General features: G+C 38.5%; 1 protein-coding gene across 1 annotated transcript in view; it reads left to right on the forward strand.

The window, feature by feature from the left end:
• The window catches only part of MRPL1 (mitochondrial ribosomal protein L1), a 70,060-nt gene that overhangs the window by 2,542 nt on the left and 44,793 nt on the right, over positions 1 to 22,725 (forward strand). Inside the window, exons 2-5 of the mRNA XM_012180235.4 lie at positions 5,570 to 5,681; positions 15,577 to 15,835; positions 18,242 to 18,325; positions 19,762 to 19,833. Of these exons, the coding sequence (XP_012035625.2) occupies positions 5,570 to 5,681; positions 15,577 to 15,835; positions 18,242 to 18,325; positions 19,762 to 19,833 (527 nt within the window). The remainder of the gene's footprint in view (positions 1 to 5,569; positions 5,682 to 15,576; positions 15,836 to 18,241; positions 18,326 to 19,761; positions 19,834 to 22,725) is intronic.

Genomic DNA, 22,725 nt, shown 5'->3' on the forward strand with positions numbered 1-22,725 from the left:
GAGAAACGCTGGACTGAAAGAAGCGCAAGCTGGAATCAAGATTGCCGGGAGAAATATCAGTAACCTCAGATATGCAGATGACACCACCCTTATGGCAGAAAGTGAAGAGGAACTAAAGAGCCTCTTGATGAAAATGAAAGAGGAGAATGAAAAAGTTGGCTTAAAGCTCAACATTCAGAAAACAAAGATCATGGCATCTGGTCCCATCACTTCATGGGAAATAGATGGGGAAACAGTGGAAACAGTGTCAGACTTTATTTTTTGGGCTCCAAAATCACTGCAAATGGTGACTGCAGCCATGAAATTAAAAGACGCTTACTCGTTGGAATAAAAGTTATGACCAACTTAGACAGCATATTCAAAAGCAGAGACATTACTTTGTCAACAGAGGTCCGTCTGTTCAAGGCTGTGGTTTTTCCAGTGGTTATGTATGGACTTGAGAGTTGCACTGTAAAGAAAGCTGAGTGCTGAAGAATTGATGCTTTTGAATTGTGGTGTTGGAGAAGACTCTTGAGAGTCCCTTGGACTGCAGGGAGATTCAACCAGTCTATCCTAAAGGAAATCAGTCCTTGGTGTTCATTGGAAGGACTGATGTTGAAGCTGAAACTCCAATACTTTGGCCACCTGATGCGAAGAGCTGACTCATTTGAAAAGACCCTGATGTTGGGAAAGATTGAAGGCAGGAGGAGAAGGGAACGACAGAGCATGAGATGGTTAGATGGCATCACCTACTCAATGGATGTGAGTTTGAATGAACTCTGGGAGTTGGTGATGGATAGGGAGGCCTGGCGTGCTGCAGTTCATGGGGTCGCAAAGAGTCAGATACGACTGAGCGACTGAACTGAACTGAATGAATCATGCTTAAAGTAATTTGAATCCAGTTTTTGCTCTCATTAGTTCACATTTCCTTTCATTAAAGAGATATTTATTGTGTCTTCATTTGCAAAAACACTGGGTTATTTGTTAGGAACACAATAGTGAATAAGTTATATACATTCTTTGGCCATGGTGCTTATCATCTGTTGAGAAGCAGACATTAATTGGATTGTTCTTTCCATAAATACAGTTGTCCTAAGTGCTGTGAAGGAAAAGTACAAGTTGTAAGAGTGCATGTGAGAAACCTTAGGCAATTCTGAGCCTTTAGGGAAGACTTTTCTGAAGGAGTAGCTTAAATAGAGTCCCTGAAAGATCACTGGATAGTTATTAGCTTTGGGAAGTGGGGAGTGCAAAGTAGTAATGAGAATGTCAGAGAAGGAAGGAAGATTATGTTTGAAAGTCTGAAAGTTGCAGAAAACACCTTGTATTCAAGTAACTGAAAGGAGGCAGTGTATTTGAAGTGCAGAAAGCCTAAGAGAGTGGTGTTAGATGAAGCTCCCTAGATAGGTTAGAGGTAGCTCACGGAGGACCTTGTTAAGTATTTACCTTATTTGAAGAACCATCAAGTGTTGTAAGGGTATTTGATTTCATTTTTAAATCATCCCTCTTAGTAGGAGGAGGAAAAGAAATGAAGAGGGCCAAAGATAGAAGATAGAATAGTTTGAAGTCTGTTTCAATGTTTCTTGTAGTAGGTGATGGTGGGCTGGACTGGTCCTTATGGTGGGAAGGCAAGGACTAGATGAATGAGATCTCCTGGGGAAAATGAGGATTATAGAGTTAGGTTGAGAATTCCTGGGGATCTCTAACCTTTCGTTATCATGTGTAAGAGAATCAGCTAGCAAAGGTGATGGGTTAATTTCCATCTTATTGTTGTGGGGTAGGGGTGGGCATGACTTTTGAGAATGAATGCAGATTCAGTTAGGTTCATAAGTAGTGGAGGAAATTCTGAGAGCTTCTGCTTTCTCTGAAGTAGCAAGTGAGGTTTTCTTCTAAGAGAGGAAAAGAAATACATTAAAGAAATATAATAGAACGCTACAGATAGATAAACTGATTACAGAGGAATTGAAAATACAGATATGTTCTAACAGTGCTATTTCTCTGTTGTTTTGTCACTAAGTCGTGTCCAGCTCTTTTACAACCCCATGTACTGTGGCCTGCCAGGCCCCTCTGTCTATGGGATTTCCCAGGCAAGAATACTAGAGTGGATTGCCATTTCCTTCTCCAGGGGAATCTTCCTGACCCAGGGATCGAACCCGTGTCTCCTGCATTGGCAGGAGAGCCACCCGGGGAATCAACAGTGCTATTTAAGTGGTGGTGTTTTTGTAGTTTGGTTTTTTCCTTAGTCTGTAGCAGTTTGATACCTGTTGAAAATTTTAATTTCTGGTTGTCATGACTAGGGATTCTTGAAAGTAGTGGTAGATTATTTTATAGCAGGTTGCAATTGATGCAAGAGAATTATTATTTTGAGGATCCTGCCAAAGTTGTTGGGTTTTTGTTTAATACAGTTAGAATTATTTTTTTGAAGTGTTTGCCAAATCGTGAGTGGATAATTGCTCTTCCTTCACTTACCATATGTGATTTTTCAAGATAGCTGGCTTTAAAAATGTGGGGGATCTCCTCCTAGACAGTTGCATACCAGCATAGCCCACTCAATTTGAGATTCTGGAGGATAGGAACTGGATCTCATTAGTCTATGTCTCTTTTTCCCCCTAGCCATTAAAGCCCTTTGTGCCACAAAGAATTCTCAGTAATGAACAGGTCTCCTAGACTGTCTCAGATGTCATTTCCATACAGTCATAGAATTCACAGTTTAGGTGGTTTTCCTGTACTTGTTGCTTTGTTGTGGGGTATTAGAGATGAAATTGAGTTGTTAGGCATGTGATGCCATTTGAGCTAATAATGAGGGGAAGGCCAGGGCAAGGTCTGGAGCTGGTGCATCCCAGTCAGATGTCACATTAAATGTAAAGACCCTAAGGCAGGAGTTAACCTGAGGGGCTGGGGGGATTCAGGGATCTGAAAGAAGGATCAGAGTGAGGAGGTTAGAGAGGGGTTTGGAGTGATAGGCAGGGACAAGCTCACATAGGGGCTGGTAGACCACAGTGAGGATGTGGGCGCTCCCCTGCACGCACAGCGCTCTGCACTTGGAGGCGTAACTCACGAAATGAATTCATTTGATGTGTAGACAGGTCTTACAGTTTACATGCTCTCAGTTTATCTCTTGAATGGATTTTAAGATTCTGGATTTTAACAGTCATTTTACATGAAAACTTAGTTGTGGAGTGCCAATTTAAAAAATGGAGTTTAAGCGAATTCAGCAGAAGATATAGATGATCAAACATGAAAACATACTCAGCCTAACTCTTAAGGAAATGCAAATTAATACAATTCCTTATACCATCTCTCTTCTACTAGACTGACAAAAGACTAAAACATTTGGTAACAGACTATGTTGACATGAATGTATGGAAATAGGCAACCTTTTCATTGTTGGTGACTGTGTGCATGGCACTGTTATTTCAGAGAGCAGTATTGATCAGAATTACAAATGCTCATGTCCTTCGACTGAGCACATTCCCATCTTGAAATTTCTCCTGTGAAATACTTATTTGTGTGCAAAATGGTGTTTGTACAAGGTCATTCACTGCAGGATTATTTATAATAGCAAAATATTATAAATGACCTAATGGCTGGTCACTGATTAAGTCATGATACAGCCCCACAGTGTAGTACTTTGCAGCTCTAAAAACATAGTCTTTATGAAGTGATGTGAAATTACTGCTGTAATATTTACATATGGATGTACTGTTATGAAAGATATACATGAGATTATATATATGTGTATAGGTATATATACATCTCTTATAAATAGGTGTATATATCTATATCAGCATGTGAAAATGGGCTCTAATACCTTTACATGAAAAAGCAAGGTGTAGAACAGTGAGTGGGCTTCCCAGGTGACTGAGTGGTAAAAAATCTACTTGCCAGTGTAGGAGATGCAGGAGACATGTGTTTGATCTCTGGGTCTAGAAGATCCCCTGGAGGGAAGAAATGGCAACCCACTCCAGTATTCTTGCCTGGAGAATCCCTGGATGGAGGAGCCTGGGGAGCTATAGTCCATGGGGCTGCAAAGAGTTGGACATGACTGAGCATGCGCACGCACATGCATGCACACAGACCTGTGACAGGCCATCTGACTCCTTAAGTAGCACTGTAAAATGATATCTTATTGTGGTTGAAATTAGTATTTACCTGCTTGCTAATGAGACTGTACATTTTTCCATATAATAACTCATCGTTTGTATTTCCTTTTCAGTTAGAAATCGATTCATCTCTTTTGTTTATTTTTCAGTTGGGTTGATCTTACATATTCTGGGTGTTAATTCTTAGGCCAGTGTGTGTGTGTTACTCTTCTCCCAGTTTTTGGCTTGTCTTTTCATTTTCAAGTATCTTTTGATAAACAGATGTTCTTTGTTTTTTAATTTATTTATTTTAATTGAAGGCTAATTACTTTACAGTATTGTGGTGTTTTTTGCCATACATTGACATGAATCAGTCATGGGTGTACATGTGTTCCCCATCCTGAACCCCCCTCCCACCTCCCTCCGCATCCCATCCCTCAGGGTCATCCCAGTGCACCAGCCCTGAGCACCCTGTCTCGTGCATCAAACCTGGACTGGCGATCTATTTCACATATGATAATATACATGTTTCAATGCTATCCTCTGAAATCATCCCACCCTCGCCTTCTCACACAGAGCCCAAATGCTGTTCTTTACATCTGTGTCTCTTTTGCTGTCTCGCATACAGAATCATTGTTACCATCTTTCTAAATTCCATATGTATGCATTAGTATACTGTATTGGTGTTTTTCTTTCTGACTTACTTCACTCTGTATAATAGGCTCCAGATAAACAAGTGTCGTTAACACTAACAGAGTCACTTTTTAGTGCTTTTGGGTTTTGTTTGTGAAATTGTTCCCTCCTCAAAGGTTGTAAAGATTATTTACTTATATTCTGAAAGTCTTTTAAATTTTGCCACTCACATATAAGTCCTTAATCTATCTAGATTTGATTGTGTGTGTATGGTGTGAGATAGGGATCTAAATATACTCTTATTGATAATCACTTGTCTTAGCGCCACTTATTGCATTCTTTGCCCAGTGATTTGCGATAACATCTCTATCATATTTCCATATCCATATGTGCGTAGGTCTGTTGCTGGGCTGTTTATTGTTTCATTAGTCTGTTTTTCTATACTTGTACCGATACCAAAGTGCCCTAATTACCATAGCTTCATAACAGGTCTTAACTTCTGGTAAGGCAGTTCCTTTCACTTTGTTCTTATCCTTCAGAAGTAATTGGGCAACTTGAATGCATTATCTGTGCGAAATTAAATAAATAAAATTTAAGAAAAGTTCAGGATACATATACATAATCCATAAAGATAGAGCTAACATATTCTGTTGAGTCCAAACTAGATTCAGTTAAAAATAAATGAAGACACAGTTCTTCAATTAGGTTTGTTTACTTGGCTTTCATTTCAAGAAGTGCAGTTTCCATTTTTACGCTTTTTAAAGATTGTGGTTAACAGTCACAAAATCTGGAATATTTTTGTTTTGGAAGACATGGAGAATATAAAAACTATGAATGTAATAATGAATATTAATATTTTATATGTTTTTTCTTTTAAGTCTTGATACATCATCAAAGGCATGGTCTTTCCAAGGTGACTTCTCAGACGTCTCTTTATCCTTGTTCCATATACATTCCAGTGCCTAACAGATATTTTGCAGCCGCTGCGAAGTAAGTATTTTATATTTTGGTTATTTCGTCTGCTACCATTTCAGTCTTTGATTAGAAAACATTATGCTTGGTTCCTTAAAGACATACAAGGACATATAGTTGTAAAAGTTTAACATCTCTGCTTTTTTGATAGTTCTGAAGGAGAGATATGACTAATTATAGTAATACTTCATACGTATTGAACACTGACATTCAATAACTAACTTAATCTCGACAGCAACTTTTTGTGGAAACCATTGTTATTATGCTCTTTTTTAGGGGTGGAGAGCAAGGCACCAGTAGATTATTGTAACTTGCCCAGGGTTACAGAGCTAGTAAGTGTCAGAGCCAGGATTTTGTGACATAAGTATTTAAATTGGTCTCTGCCACCAATTCCTGTCTCACAGGTTCTAAAATCCTTGTGATCTCCTCAGTCATAGGGGTGCTAGGAGAGCAGTTTTCAGAAATACCTGGCCTTTGGCCCAGTTCCAGATATAGAGCTCCTAAAACCCTTAATATTTCCTGAGTCATAAGCATGTCTCTCTCTAGTGAGGCATCTCTTGGTGGCCTCCTGAAAGGGGACTGGTCACTATAAAGACCAAGCTAAGATTAGAAGCTTGGAACTTCTAGCCCTGCCTTCCATCCTCCAGGGAGGAGAGAAGGGCTAGAGATTGAATTCATAATTGCTCATGCCTCCGTGAGGAAGCCTCCAGAAAAATCCCTGAACTGTGGGGTTTGGAGAGCTTCTGGGCTGAACTCGTCCAGCTTAGTGCATCCGGTGCTTCATCCAGATAGATAGTGTCAGAACCACGTTGAATTGCTGACTGTCCAGCTCGTATTGGGTAAGTGGAGGTTGTGAGAGACGTATCCATACATTTAGTGTCAGAATTGTTGTGAGTAGAGGAAAGCAGTTTCATATCTAACTCTACTCCCTGTGTGCATCTTACTTCCTTGTTTCTAACTTAACAGTGTATCTTGGAGATTGTTTCATATGGAGCTTTTAGTCATTTTTTTAAAAACTTGAGATAAAATCAACATATAACATTATGTTAGTTTCAGGTAGGTGACATAATGATTTTCTTTTAATTTATTTTTTTCTTGAAGGATAATTGCTTTACAGAATTTTGTTGTGTTCTGTAAAACCTTAATATGAATCAGCCATTGGTATACATAAATCTCCTCCCTTTTGAACCTCCCTCCCATTTCCCGCCCCAGCTCACCCCTCTAGGTTGATACAGAGCCCCTGTTTGAGTTTCCTGAGCCATACAGCAAATTCCTGTTGGCTGTCTATTTTAAATGTGGTAATATAAGTTTCCATGTTACTCTTTCCATACATCTCACCCTCTCCTCCCCTCTCCCCATGTCAGTAAGTCTGTTCTCTGTGTTTCTCCACTGCAGGTCTGTAAATAAATTATTCAGTACCATTTTTCTAGATTCTGTATATATGTATTAGAATACAATATTATCTTTCTCTTTCTGACTCACTTCCCTCTGTATAATAAGTTCTAGGTTCATCCACCTCATCAAAACTGACTCAAATGCGTTCCTTTGCGACATAATGATTTAATGTTTGTTTATATTGGGAAATACCACAAGAAGTCTAGTTAACATCCATCACCATATGGAGTTACAGATTTTTTTTCCCTTGTGATGAGAACTTTAGAGATTTACTCTCAGCGACTTTCAAATATACATTATAGTATTATTAGATTGTAGCCCATTATTACATTATATAATTTTTACATTGTAGTATTATTAATTATAGTCACCATATTGTACATTACATCCCCATGACTTGTTTTATAATTTAAAGTTTGTACCTTTTGACAACTTTACCTATTTCACCTGTACCCCACTCCCTGCCCTGCCTCTGGCAGCCGAAATCTGTTTTCTGCATCTGGAAGTTCGCTTTTTTTTTCTTTTAAGGTTATACATATATGTGAAATCACATGGCATTTGTTTTTCTGTCTGACTTAGTTCACTTAACATAAGAGAAAGGTCCTTCTGTGTTGTTACAAATGGCTAGATTTCATTCTCATAATGGCTCAATAATATTCCTCTGTGTGTGTGTGTGTGTGTGTGTGGATGACATTTTCTTTATGTATCCTTCCGTTAGTGGACTCTTAGATTGCTTCCGTGTCTTGATTATTGTAAATATGGCGACCGTGAACATGGGTATAATATTTCATTGGGTCTGTGTACCATAATTTTACTTAGTCATTCCCCTACTGATACACATTTATCTTTCCAAAAGACATGTGTTTTGCTATTAAAAATGATCCTGCACTGAAGGATCATGTACACAAATCTTGTCAAGTATTATGAATATTTGTAGTATGAACTCAGAATTGAATCAAAAGTTGTGTGCGTTTATAATTTTCATAGGTAACACCAAATTGCCTTCATAGAGATCCTGTATACAGTGTAATCAAAATTTTTAAACTTTGCCAATTTGATAGGTAATAAATAGTAACATCATGGCTTTAATTTTTATTTTATTATTATTGAGGTTGTCTGTCTTTTTTATCTGTTTAAGAACCATTTATGCTTTCTTTACTGTGAGTTTTTTCTTTATATCCTATTCCCATTTTTTTGCTGGTGATTAGTAGGAGGTCTTTATAAATTAGCACATATCTGCACTATAACTTTCATATGTTTTAACTGTTTATAGTGGAGGAATGGACCAGGTGCCATGTGCTCACCGATGAAAGGTCATTTAATTCTTCCTGGAGGAGAATACGGCAGGAAGTATTTGAGCTGAGTCTTGAAAGATAGATAGGATTTTGCAGGGAAATTGTGAGAAAGGTGTTTCAGTGTGGCAGAGGCATGAAAGTAAATGACGTGAATACAGGATGAAGAAAGAGGAGGCAGAAATGTTATTAGAAAGGAGACTTCCTTTGAGTCGGAATAGTACGTGGGTTCTTTTTGGTTGAGAATTTGAAAGAGTATTGGTTGTACCAGTTTGCATCCCTCCCTAGCAGTGAGTGAAAGTGTCTTAATTTTTAACAACTCTGGAGATCGTCAGTCTTTATTTGTGTTTCTTCATTGTGTATCTGATTTGTACATTTTGCCCATTTTTCTTTTGAGCTGTTTGTCTTTTTCCTTTCTGTTTTGTGGAAGTATTTGTTTGTTAGGAACGTAGATTATTTTGAGAATATTCTTTCTTTAACTGTTATTTTCTTTTATCTTATAGAAATTTTTCATTTTATGTCTTCCCCATAGTCTATTTCAGTACAACTCTAAAAGAGTTTTCCCTCACCTAGAAACTGTAGCATATGAAATATGCATGTTAAAAAAATGTTAAAATGTTAAGTGTTAAAAAAAAATTTTTTTTTCGCTGTTAATTTGAAAAACAAAAACTATGAACAGTTATTGCGGCGAGCAGAGACCACTCCCCCTTATGTTGTGTGGGCTTCTCTCGTGGTGCTTCTCTCACAGGCCCTAGGTGTGCAGGCTTCCGCAGCTGCAGCATGTGCGCTCAGCAGCTGTGGTGCACAGGCTTTATTCCTCCATGGCATGTGAGTTTTTTTAGACCAAGGAGTGAAATCATGTTTCCTGCATTGGCAGGCAAGAATTCTTGTCCACTGAGCCACCAGGAAAGTCCTAGCTGTGGTTTTAGTTTATAATTTATTGGCTTTATTATATACTAAAAAATAGTTTTTTCCTGGCTAATTTTTTATCATGAATCTGAGACAGGGTAGAGGGGCTTGGACTTGCTTCTCTCTTCTGTCTTGTCACTCTGAATCTCCTCTCTTCTCCGTGGTTTGCCAGTGATGTCTCTGACTCTGGTTCTGCTTCTCTCTTGACAATAGATTCTTTTTCTTGCTTCTTGGGTTGCATCTCAGAATTTTTTATTGACTGCTAGATACTTTGTGTAGAACAGTTGAGGCTAAAATACACAGTATTTGTGCCTGGAAAGGGAAATGTTCTGGCAAATGTTGTTGAGCTGGGGTTTGGTTTTGTTATTGCTGTGGTTACCACCAGCAGCATCAAATTTCTGGACTGTTATCTTGTGCTTCGGGTGAAGGCTGGGTTGCTGGAAGGTTTTTCCCCTCAGTGTTCCTGTTGCATGCTCAGTGTTGACCCTTGGCTGTGCAGCTACGCCTCGGAAGGGGGTTGCTCTCCGTATTCTGGCTCCTCTCCTAGTAGAAGACTGCTGTTGCTTATTGCTCAGTGCTTGTTAGGCTGGTGATGGGTGTGGAAGGGATTCTGTTTCCAAAGCCAGCCTTTGTCTTAAGCAGGCCCAGCGTTGCTGGTCCTTGGGGATGGTTTTCTCCATATTTCTCTCCTCTCCCGCCATGGTCTACATCTATTGAAGGTGTTGTGCCACAGTGTCTGGGCCCTTCTGGAGCTTTATTGGTAGATGATGTCACCATCAGGACTGTGTGCTACCCTCCCTCAAGGATAGAAGTTTTAGTATTTTTTCTTCTTTCTAGTGTTTTATTCTTCTTCTTTCATTTCCCTACACATTTCCTTTCTTTCATTTACCTGTGCCCTAGAGCGGCAGTCCCCCACCTTTTTGGATCAGGGACTGGTTTCATGGAAGACAGTTTTTCCATTGACCAACCGTTTGGGGTGCGGATGTTGGTTTCAGGATGATTCAAGTGCATTACATTTATTGTGCGCTTAATTTCTGCTATTACGTCAGCTCCACCTCAGATCATCAGGCTGTAGATCCCAGAAAGTTGGGGACCCCTGCCCTAGACGGCTTCAGGGTTACTTATCTTTCTGGCAGCAGTGGCTGCTCTTCTCTGTGCTGCACCTTCGAAGGAGGCTCTCTGTCTCCTGGCCTATTCCATTCTTTCTTAGAAGAACCTGGTGGAGGTCTGAGGACGGGTGACCATGAACTTCTCTTGTGTCTAGATCTCTCGGGTTTAAACTGTCACACTAGCACTAAAAGTTTAGCTGAGTTTTTTTTTTTTTCTTCTTCTTCTTACCTGCCTGCCTTCCTCTCATTCTTTGCTCTAGGCAAGATCTTCCTGGCTGTACACATGTGGAGTGGAGGGTGTGGGAAGATTTCAGACCTACTTGGTTGCCCTGCCATCATCAGCTCCGTGATGGATTCAAGAAAAGTTGTGATTCTGTCTGCCTGTCATTGTTAATGCTCTTTTCAGCTTTTATTTCTATTGACTAGGTTTTATTCTGTCAGTTTTTACACTGTAAGTTTAAGCAGTACTTATGCATTTCGTTTAATGAATAAACCAGCATCAGAGATGTTAGTGAATTTACTTATGTGATTACACTGAGAAATAAGAATTCCAGACATTTGCATTCCATTATTAGTTATATGCCTTAGGCATTTTCTCTTTAGTTCTGTTTAGTTCAGTTTAGTTTAGTTTAGTTTGACTGAGGTTGTGTGTCCCCTACTCTGACCCTGATTCCTCAAATTAAAGACTTACTCAGCCTTAAAAAGACTTGGATCTCTAGGGTCACAGATCTTCAAGGCTCTTGAAATGAACTTTATTATCGTACTGATTCTTTTTGGTCTTGTTTTATTTGGGTAAGACCGTGGAATTGTTTTTCCTTTCATGGTCTTGGAGTTGGGAGACAGGAGAAGCAGGGAGAAAGTTACTATCTGACTGCAGTCTCTTATGACTCATTCTGTCCACATGGTTTAGTTACCCAGGTAACTGCAGCTAAACTGTGTTTTCTCTAGTTCAGACTACCAGGTATTTCTCCCTCACCTTCCCCAAAACCTTTCTAATACAATTGTTTTACTCCCTGATAACACAGTTTTTACGTTCTCCGGATAGGGCCTTACATACTGAATAAACAACAGAGTTCTTCTGGATGTGATTCTTATGAATAAAGACACACCTTTTGGAGGGTCAGGGACAACAGCAGGTGGTGGGTTTGTAAAATTGATTATTATTGACAGATTTTAGTCAGTTACAGTGTTTTTTTTTTTTTTGGAAGAAAGTGTTTCCCTAGAATCCTGTTTGCTCTATGTTAAATGATGTTGTAGGTTTCCCTGGCGGCTCAGTGGTAGAGAATATGCCTGCCAGTGCAGGAGATGCAGGTTTGATCCCTGGGTTGGGATGATCTCCTGGGGAGAAAGAAATGGCAACCCACTTCAGTATTCTTGCCTGGAAAATCCCATGGACAGAGGAGCCTGGTGGGCAACAGTCCATGGGGTTGCAAAAGAGTTAGACACAACTTAGCAGCTAAACAACAACAATGATGTTTTACTTTATTTTTACAAGTGTTCATTTGTAGCTCAACAGTATTTTCATTGAACCATCTCAAACCATTCAAAAAACCATCTCAAATTTTGTGAAACAAGGTCCAAAGCATAAGTAAGTAAACTGCTGTATACCCAACTCAATCTCTTTATGTTCAGATTTTGCAAATATTAATTTAAAAATCACATTTTAGTCTCTGGGAACTTCATATTACTAATTGTAAATTAGATGGATAGGTTCAGTCGTGATGAAGAATTTAGTGGCGAAATCAGAATTTATGTAAGGTAAATCTGTGGGTTATAGCTACAATTTTTATTCATTTGTTTATTTTAGATAGTTTATTACTAAAACAGGCTCTCTAGGCTCCTGCCCCTGTTGGCCACTCTACTCTTTTACTAAATATAAAATGTGATTTCTTCAGTTTGGCAGGTTTCAGGATTTTGTGGTGTACTTCCACATAGTACTGAGGCATGTTGCATCCATCCACTCGGGCACCTACTTAGACTTGTCGGCAGTCCAGAAGGGCACCTGTGTCCCATTAAAAATGAGTGTTGTCATTATCTGCTATTCTGTCAAATTGCTCATTAGCTGGGAGGATACAATTATTAGTTGTAGTAATAAGAATTCTTTGAGTGCTGTAAGTGAGCATGGAATTATATGTTTGATTGGTTTTTGAGTTTTTTTTTTAAATATCATTTTAAAATCTTTAATTCTTACATGCATTCCCAAACATGATTTTAAAGATTTTAAAATTTAAAAAATAAAAATAAAAAAAAAGAAATAAATTAAAAAAAAATATCATTTTACTGTCATCCATCTCTTTTGCATAAATTTTATAGGACCTCAAGTTTTCTATTGCTGCCATAGCAAATTACCACAGACCTTGTGGCTTAAAGCAACTCAAGTTTATCATCTTGCAGTTCTGTAGGTCAGAATTCTGATATGGATCTCACTAGACTAAAATTAGGGAGCTGTCAGAGCTTCGGCCCTTTCTAAAGGCTCTAGAGGAGAATCTGTTTCCTGCCATTTCCAGCTTCAAGAGCTACCCATATTCCTTAGCTCGTGGCTCCCCCTTCCTCCATCTTCAAAGCTAGGAATGGCATATTGGGTCCATTTCATGCTCAGATTTCTCCTTCCCATTGCTGTGAGATGAGGATGAGAAAGGAGGTTTCTCTGCTTTCAGGAACTGTGTGATTAAATTGGGCCCACCTGAATAGTCCAGCATCCTCTCAAGGTAATCACCCTGCAAAGTCCTTTTTGCTGTGCAGATGTGGCCATATTTGGGAAGCCGTAATCCTGTCTACCACAGAAGCCAGACTTCTTTCTAGGATAGTATTTCCCTAATTTAAAGCATTTATGGTTAAAAGATTAAAGGTGTGATTGGAATTAATGCTGAGAAAGTGTATCATATCACCTCTACTTCTGTCTTAGCTTCAAACTCTTACCTGCAATTACCTGTGGAACACATTTTCTTAGATATTTTGTAAGCGCCTTGTTGGTGTTTGTTATGTAACAAACCACCCTGCGATTATCATTGCCCACATGTCTGTGAGCTGATCTGAGCTAGGTTTGTATAGGTGTCTCTGATGACCTTGGCTGGGCTTGCTGTGCCTCTGAATCTGCAGGTCAGCTGAGAGTTGTCTAATCTAGCCTGGGGCTCTGTGGAGCCAGCTCTGTTGTTCACTTGTCTCTCATCCTCCCACCTTTGGGCTAGCCCAGGCCTGTGCTTATGAAAATGGCAGAAAGACAAACTTACAAGTGGAAACAGATGAAGCGTCTTAAGGCTTAAGCTTAGAGCATAGAATCTGTCAGTTTTGCTTTATTCTATTGGCCTACTAGTCATGTGACCAAATCAAGGCACTTTTAAGTGGGGGGAAGTGCAAAATCACTTAGCAAAGGGACTTGAGTAGAGAGAGGAGGCAAGGAACTGCGGCCAGTGATGCAACTAACCCCACACTCAGACTCTATTGCCCCAAACTGAACTCATCTCCGTGACTACCTCCCTCAAAAGAAACCTGTTTTGCTTTCTTTATTTCTGGTTTTAGTTAATGATACTACTCATGTCTAATCATGCGAGCCAGAAACCTGCGTAGTATCCTAGTCATCTCCTTCCCCTTTGTCTTCTGTATTTACCTTGTAAAATGTCTCTGTAATCTGTCCAGCCTAGTATCATCACTGTTCTGCTTCAGGCTGTCATGTCTCCTTGAGAAGAGAGGGAGGGTTGCCTCTTTAATCCTCTCCAGTCTGCTTCCTTCAGACCCATCCCTTATATTGCAGCCAGAATACTCTGTGTGAAATACAGGCGCCACTCCTGTCCAGTGGCTTCTCACTGTCTCTAGAGGAGGCCTCTGTATCTGGATTCTCCAGCCTCCTGTGCTGCTGTTTCCTGAGGTAGAGTTCCAGAGTCAGCAAAATGTGGCCAGAGGGCCATTACATTTTTAAGTGATGTTTTTTACATTTTTAAGGGGAAAAAAGAATAGCGTTTTGTGACACGTGAAAATTACAAAATTTAAACCAGTGTTCGTAAATAAAGTTTTACTGGAATGCAGCTATGCTTATTCATTTTTGTGTTGTGTATGGCTGCTTTCGCATTCGAATGGCAGGGTTGAGTCACTGAGATGAGTCCATAAAACATTTACTGTCTGATCCCCTTCCAGAAAAAGTTTACCAACCCCTTCTCTAGTCAGCTAGAACTTAGAATGGCTCCCCTCATGTACCATTCTGTTAATCATGCCTCAATACTTTTATTACCTTGTTTCTTTGCCTGGATAACTCTGTTTTTTAAAATAATAGTTATTGAGGTACAATTTGCATACCATACAATTCACCCGCTTAAAGTGTGCAACTCGGTGATTTTTATAGTGTGTTCACAGAGTTTGTGTGACTGTCACCACAGTCTATTTTGGAACATTTCATTAATCTTCCCTGTAAACCCCATGGCCGTTAGCAGTCACTTCCCATTTCCCTATCCCGTCCCCAGCCCTAGACAACCTGAATCTACTTTCAGTTTCTATAGGTGTACCCATTCTTTTTTTTTTTTCCCACCCATTCTTGACATTTCCTATAAATGGAACCATACAATGTGTGGTCTTTTGGAACTGGCTTCTTTCACTTAGCATTCTGTGTTTAAGGTTCATAGAAATTGTAGCATGTATCAATGCTTCATTCCTTTTCACTGCCTATTAATACTCTGCTCTATGGATATACCACATTTTGTATATTCAGCTTGTTTTACCTTTTGACTTTTATTGAGTAATGCTGCTGTGAATAGTTGTGTACAAGTTTTTGTGTGTCCATGTTTTCATTTCTCTTAGGTTTATATTTAGGCTGCTGCTTCCTCATCCTTTAAGAATTGACTCTGGGATCTTTTTTTTTTTTCCGAACTCTTCCCTGCCTGCTAGGCTGGGTTAACTATCTTTTCCCCATGGCCCTGATAACATTCTCATAGTATTTACCACATCATATTGAAGTTATCTGTTTGTGTGAACATCTTCCCTACTCTGAGTTTCTGGAGAGCAACTTCAATACCTTATCCAACTTTGTATCAGCTGCAAACAGTTGAAAAATTTGCTTAATATTTGTTGAACTAAAAAAAAACTATAAAGCAGTCTATGCTTTTGAATTAAAATAAACTTTATCTTTTGTCATTTTTTTCTGTCTAATGTAAGTATATTAGCTTCCTTTTTAAGTCTCTTGGTACATATTTAGATAACTGATTTGAATTTTTTTTTAAGGCCTGCAAAGAAAACAAAAAAAGGTACTAAAGAAAAAGCATCAAATGAGAAGAAAGATGATATAGAAAAAATAAAATCATATCCTTTTATGGAAGGGGAACCTGAAGACGATGTCTACCTAAAACACTTATACCCAAGGCAGATATATGAGGTGGAGAAAGCTGTTCACTTACTTAAGAAATTTCAAGTTTTGGACTTTACAAATCCAAAGCAAGGTGTTTATCTTGATTTGACACTGGATATGACACTGGGGAAGAAGGTATGTAGACTGAATTAAAATTTATTTGTCAACAGTGGTTGAATGAATTGCTGTTTCTTAACTTAAAATATGTTTTGTCTCCTGTAATAATTTTTAGAAAATCTAATGCTCTTTCTGAACTTCAGGATGAGGAATATTAAAGTTTGTCTTTTAGCTTTCCAAATAATAATATAGAATGTTGAACTCATTCTGTAGAGTCAATGAACATGTATCTTCTATTTATCTGGAAGTCATTGGTAGGAACAAAAGTAGTGTCAGAATTAATTGAGGTATTACTGTAACTGAAAAATGACTTAAGCTGTCCAGGCATGTTGTTCCTTCTTGGTCAGTAAGGACTTTGGATAGCTCGGTGGCCTGAAGATGTGTTCCTCAGAATCCTGGGTTGAGACTAAGTTTGGATGGGGTGCCAAGCCCCTTACACTCATCTCAACCAAAACATTTCTGCTTTGTCTGCTTATATATTGCAGATCCACAAAAGATTTGTTTATAAAATTCTAAAGGTGGGAAAAATACTGGATTAGAATTGAGGTCTATTACAGCTCTCAATTTGATAGGCTTCTCACTTAAGAAATTAATTTATTTGGAGATGATACTTTGATTTTTATTCTGAGGATGTCTTTTTTTTTTTCAAACTGGAGGATCTGTTTTTGAGTACAATTTAACAACCTCAGCAGCAACAAGTAATTGAGGAGGAGGAATAAAACACAGTGCTTAAGAGCATAGGCTGACATTGTATTACAGGCCAGAATCCTGGGGTCACCAGTTACCTGCTCTTTGAGCTTCTGGTTTAACCTCTCCAAAACCCAGTTTTTCCCTTTCTTTATAAAGGGAAGTAAAATGCTTATTTTCATGCATGTTCTCATTTAATTCTATAATAATCTCAAAAGAGGAAGCTGAGACATTGAAAGTCAAGTAACTTGCTCAGGGTCACCAGAGGTGGGGGTGGAATTAGGATTTAAACCAAGGTCTGTTTCATTTCTTGGTTATTTTTTGTTTATTTCAATCCTATTGAAATTTTATTTTATACTATAGTGTTACTGTTCTTTTATTTTAAAACGTCGTAGTGTCTAACATAACCACTTTCTCAGTCAACCAGTAGTGTAATTTATAACGAAGTATTGTAGGACCACAAGTTTCATTTTGTAAATGTTAGCCACTTGTAAGCTAATAACATTGAAAAGGTTCGGTTTTCTTTCTGAGACCTTTTTTGTTCTTGACAGAGTGCTTGTAAAACAAGCCAGTATTCCCCCAGGGGATGCTATTATTGTGATTGCTTGCCATTGAAAAATTTACCGAAGCCAGTTGTGACATGTTAATAGCAAAGGAATGACAGTCAGTAAAACTGAGTTGCACGTCTGACATAAAGTGTGCTTAAGAGTTTGTGCCTTCTTGTCTGAAAAGAAATTCTCAGGAGGTTATCTTACTCAAGTTTTTCTAAAAATATGATCTTTCAATCAGTTTTAATTATGAAACGACTCTTTTTCTGGACCTTAAGGCTGTACCAAAACTATGGGCCTAGAACTTGTTTCCGTGTGAAGTCTCCGTAAGAGATCCGAGTCACAGGTCTAGACAGGTCCTTGGCCCAGTGACTAAACAAATTAGTTTTGAGGTCCTGTAAAAACTCCACCCATATTAGGGTGCCTCAAATGCATGCCATTATTTGGGATTTTCTGACTGACTTCCCATACATGTCTGGAAGTGGTGGATGGTCCAGGTGGTTTCAAAATAGACTTGCTTGAAATGGCCTTTCAGATTTGGCAGTCTGTCTTGGATTTAGAGTTAATATCATCAGATTCACCTGATTGTTTAGAATCAACATGGAAATTAGGAGTGACCCACTGAGCAGATTAGCTGGACATATTGTTCAGTGTGCATAGCTGTATACATGTCCTCCTTGATGATGTAAAAAAAAAATTATATGTTTTTTGAATTTAATTCAAGGTAGAAAACATTTATTGGCATCCATCACGTGGAAGGCCTTGTACCAGGTGCTGGGGAAGATAAAGTGAAAGTGAAGTCGCTCAGTCGTGACTGACTCTTTGCGATCCCATGGACTGTAGCCTATCAGGCTCCTCCGTCCCTGGGATTTTCCAGGCAAGAGTGCTGGAGTGGATTGCCATTTCCTTCTCCAGGGGATCTTCCCGACCCAGGGATCAAACCCGGGTCTCCTGCGTTGCAGGCAGACGCTTTGCAAACACAGATCTTAGTTTAATATATGAGACTATAGAGAAAGAAGCCACATGCCATGGAACTGTGGAGTTGGGGAAAGATGTTTATATCTTTATTTTGATTTCTTACAAAGGAAATATAATCTGTTATGCTTTAACAGGTAATCAATGAATATTTTGGATATTAGAAAAGATGAATGAATTTTTTATAATTGTTTTTCCATTGTTGTTTATTTAGAAAAAAGTGGAGCCATTTACCAGTGTTCTTAGTTTGCCATACCCATTCATTTCAGAAATGAGTAAAGTTGCCGTATTTACAGAGGTGAGTAACTTTTGTCAGCTTTTTATATCCTTTAGTTTTTTGACACATCACATTAATCAGTGATTAGAATAACTGAATAGAGTTGGAGAAAATCCTGGCATTCCCCTAGAATATTTTCCCCATGTGAAACTCAAAGCAGTTAAATGGCTTATTTGAGGTCATATCATTAGTTTGAGAAAGAGCTAAACCACAGCATTAACTTCATCATTATCATCTACCATTTTATGTTTCTCACAAGAGAAGTATTTATCCTACTAGCTGCTGCGTCCTGCTGAAACTCTCCAAACGACAACAATAACATTGACTTTAAAGCAGTGGGCCATTTAGTGCTGTGAAAACACAGAAACCACACTTTTAAAATGATCTAGTCTGTAAAGTCAAGAAAGTGACGGCAGTAACGAGTATAGTGATACAGCTCTTTGTCATTGTTTTTGTATTATGCACATTTGTTGATAAAATGCTCATGAATTTGTTTTGTAAAGTGTTTTTCTTGCTGTCATCTGTCTCACTTACAATGAAGAAATTCTTTGCTTTTTTCCCCAGAAAAGTAGAGAATATAGCTCTTAGAATGCCACAAAACTTGAGTAGTGACATATTTTTATAGTAAATCCAAATGGTATAAATGAAGCATATAGAGAAAAAACCCTAATACTGTGTATTTTTCTTTTGGATTTTCAGACAGTAGGCTAAATTTTGGTTCTCATTTCTAAAATTTAAAAATCTTTACTCTTGTAATAATGGATTGATAAAATGTCTCCATTTAAAGTAGCAAAACTAAATAATCTGTTATTTTTGGGAAATGATGTATTGATGACATTGGAGACTTAGGACCACTTGATGGGTTTTTAATATGCCATTTTGACATATTTCCTCATATATTAGTCAAGAAATGCCTTCAGTTCAGTTCAGTTCAGTCGCTCAGTTGTGTCTGACTCTATGTGACCTCATGAAGCAGCACGCCAGGCCTCCCTGTCCATTACCAACTCCCGGAGTTCACCCAAACCCATGTCCATCGAGTTGGTGATGCCATCCAGCCATCTCATCCTCTGTCGTCCCCTTTCCCTCCTGCCCCCAATCCCTCCCATCATTAGAGTCTTTTCCATTGAGTCAACTCTTCGTATGAGGTGGCCAAAGTACTGGAGTTTCAGCTTTAGCATGAGTCCTTCCAGTGAACACCCAGGACTGATCTCCTTTGGAATGAACTGGTTGGATCTCCTTGCAGTCCGAGGGACTCTCAAGAAATGCCTTAATCACCTGCAAACTAAGCTTGTTCTGAATGTACTATCTCTGATGCATCTAGTTGAAAACTGATGCAGTTTCAGTTAAAAGTAAAAAATACAGTTTTTATTTTGAACTGTGGTATTTCTGACAAAATACTTGAAAGCAGACTGAATTTCTTTAAAGACTAATGTTCAAACTATTGTATATTTTGGTAGAATGCATCAGAAATTAAAATAGCAGAAGAAAATGGAGCTGCATTTGCAGGAGGAACTAATCTCATTCAGAAGGTACAGTATTGTTTTCGTATTCATTACTTACAGAAATTGTTCTGTTATCTTTGCCATCCATTGATTTATTACATGTGGAACATAACTACTCTGTTCATATCTTTTGATAAATGGTAAGTAGACCTTTACAGAACAGATGATCTTCCTACTCTTTTGAGTCTCAAAATCAAGCTAAGGAAAAACTATCCAGACAGCCTGATATTAGTTACACTTGATTTGTATTTGTGATTTTTTTGTTTCTTTCTTATGTGTTTGTGAGAATTTTATGGATAGACTGGAAAGGACAGTATGACTCTTGTGGTTTTAAATGTGAGATTTAAGGTGAAATCTGAAAGGTAGCTTATATGGATATGTCTATTCATATTTCAAAGGCCAGATGTTTGTTTTACCTTATTGGAGTGAAAAGTGTGATTTACTTTAGTAGATTACAAAGGATAGTATCTGACCTCTATAATACGGTACTTTTGGTTACTCTTAAATTTTACCACACCAGCTCTCCCAACTCCATCAGTTCAAGTAGTATAAGCAAAACAATGTTATGTAGCCTACCTTGAGAAAATAACAAAGAAGTGGTGGAGACCATTTGAAGCAAAGACGTTTGTTTGTTTCAGTTAATTTATTTATTTTAATTGGAGGCTAATTACTTTATAATATTGTGGTTTTTGCCATACATTGACATGAATCAGCCATGGATGTACATGTGTTCCACATCCTGAACCCGCCTCCCACCTCCCTCTCCATCCCATCCCTCAGGGTCATCCCAGTGCACCAGCCCTGAGCACCCTGTCTCATGTATCAAACCTGGACTGGCAATCTATTTCACATATGATAGTATACATGTTTCAATGCTATTCTCTCAAATCATCCCACCTTTGCCTTCTCCCATAGAGTCCAAAAGACTGTTCTATACATCTGTGTCTCTTTTGCTGTCTTGCATACAGGATCATCGTTACCATCTTTCTAAATTCCATATATATATGTTGGTATATTGTATTGGTGTTTTTCTTTCTGACTTACTTCACTCTGTATAATAGGCTCAAGTTTCATCCACCTCATTAGAACTGATTCAAATGTATTCTTTTTAATGGCTGAGTAGTACTCCATTGTGTATATGTACCACAGCTTTCTTATCCATTTGTCTGCCAATGGGCATCTAGGTTGCTTGCATGTCCTGGCTATTGTAAACAGTGCTGCAGTGAACATTGGGGTACACATGTCTCTTTCAATTCTGGTTTCCTCAGTGTATATGCCCAACAGTTGGATTGCTGGGTCGTATGGCAGTTCTATTTCCAGTTTTTTAAGGAATCTCCACATTGTTCTCCATAGTGGCTGTACTAGTTTGCATTCCCACCAACAGTGTAAGAGGGTTCCCTTTTCTCCGCACCCTCTCCAGCATTTATTGTTTGTAGACTTTTTGATGATGGCCATTCTGACCAGTGTGAGATGGTACCTCATTGTGGTTTTGATTTGTATTTCTCTGATAATGAGTGATGTTGAGCATCTTTTCATGTTTGTTAGCCATCTGTATGTCTTCTTTGGAGAAATGTCTGTTTAGTTCTTTGACTCAGTTTTTGATTGGGTCATTTATTTTTCTGGAATTGAGCTGCAGCAGCTGCTTGTATATTTTTGAGATTAATTCTTTGTCAGTTGCTTCATTTGCTATTATGTTTTCTATTCTGAAGGCTGTCTTTTCACCTTATAGTTTCCTTCGTTGTGCAAAAGCTTTTAGGTTTGATTAGGTCCCATTTGTTTATTTTTGCTTTTATTTCCATTACTGTAGGTGGTGGATCATAGAGGATCCTGCTGTGATTTATGTCGGAGAGTGTTTTGCCTATGTTTTCCTCTAGGAGTTTTATAGGAGTTTTCTGGTCTTATGTTTAGATCTTTAATCCATTTTGATTTTATTTTTGTGTATGGTGTTAGAAAGTATTCTAGTTTCATTCTTTTACAAGTGGTTGACCAGTTTTCCCAGCACCACTTGTTAAAGAGATTGTCTTTTCTCCATTGTATATTCTTGAAGCAAAGACATTTGTTTTTTTTAAAGATGTGGGAAGAAGAGGCACATGTCTCCATGCTATTCTTTGGAACTCTGCATTCAGATGGGTGTATCTTTCCTTTTCTCCTTTGCCTTTTGCTGCTCTTCTTTTTTCAGCTATTTGTAAGGCCTCATCAGACTTTGATTTTTGCATTTCTTTTTCTTGGGGATGGTCTTGGTCACTGCCTCCTGTACAATCACGAATTTCCATCCGTAGTTCTTCAGGCACTCTATCAGATCTAATCCCTTGAATCTATTTGTCACTTCTGCTGTATAATTGTAAGGGATTTAGGTCATACTGGAATGGTCTGGTGGTTTTCCCTACTTTCTTCAATTTAAGTCTGAATTCGGCAATAAGGAGTTCATAATCTGAGCCGCAGTCAGTTCCCTGTCTTTTTTTTGCTGATTGTATAGAGCTTCTTCATTTTTGGCTGCGAAGAATAAATTAGTCTGATCTCACTATTGACCATCTGGTAATGTCCATGTGTAGAGTTTTCTCTGGTGTTGTTGGAAGAGGGTGTTTGCTATGACCAGTGTGTTCTCTTGGCAAAGCTCTATTAGCCTTTGCCGTGCTTCATTTTGTACTCCAAGGCCAAATTTGCCTGTTACTCCAGGTATCGCTTGATGTCCTACTTTTGCATTCCAGTCTCCTATAATGAAAAGGACGTCTTTTTTGGGTGTTAGTTCTAGAATGTAGGTCAAGAAGCAACAGTTAGAACTGGACATGGAACAACAGACTGGTTCCAAATAGGGAAAGTACATCAAGCCTGTATATTGTCACCCTGCTTATTTAACTTATATGCAGAGTACATCATGTGAAATGCTGGGATGGATGGAGCACGAGCTGGAATCAAGAT

The sequence above is a fragment of the Ovis aries genome, chromosome 6 (genome assembly GCF_016772045.2).
Source record: "Ovis aries strain OAR_USU_Benz2616 breed Rambouillet chromosome 6, ARS-UI_Ramb_v3.0, whole genome shotgun sequence".
Lineage (NCBI taxonomy): Eukaryota > Metazoa > Chordata > Mammalia > Artiodactyla > Bovidae > Ovis > Ovis aries.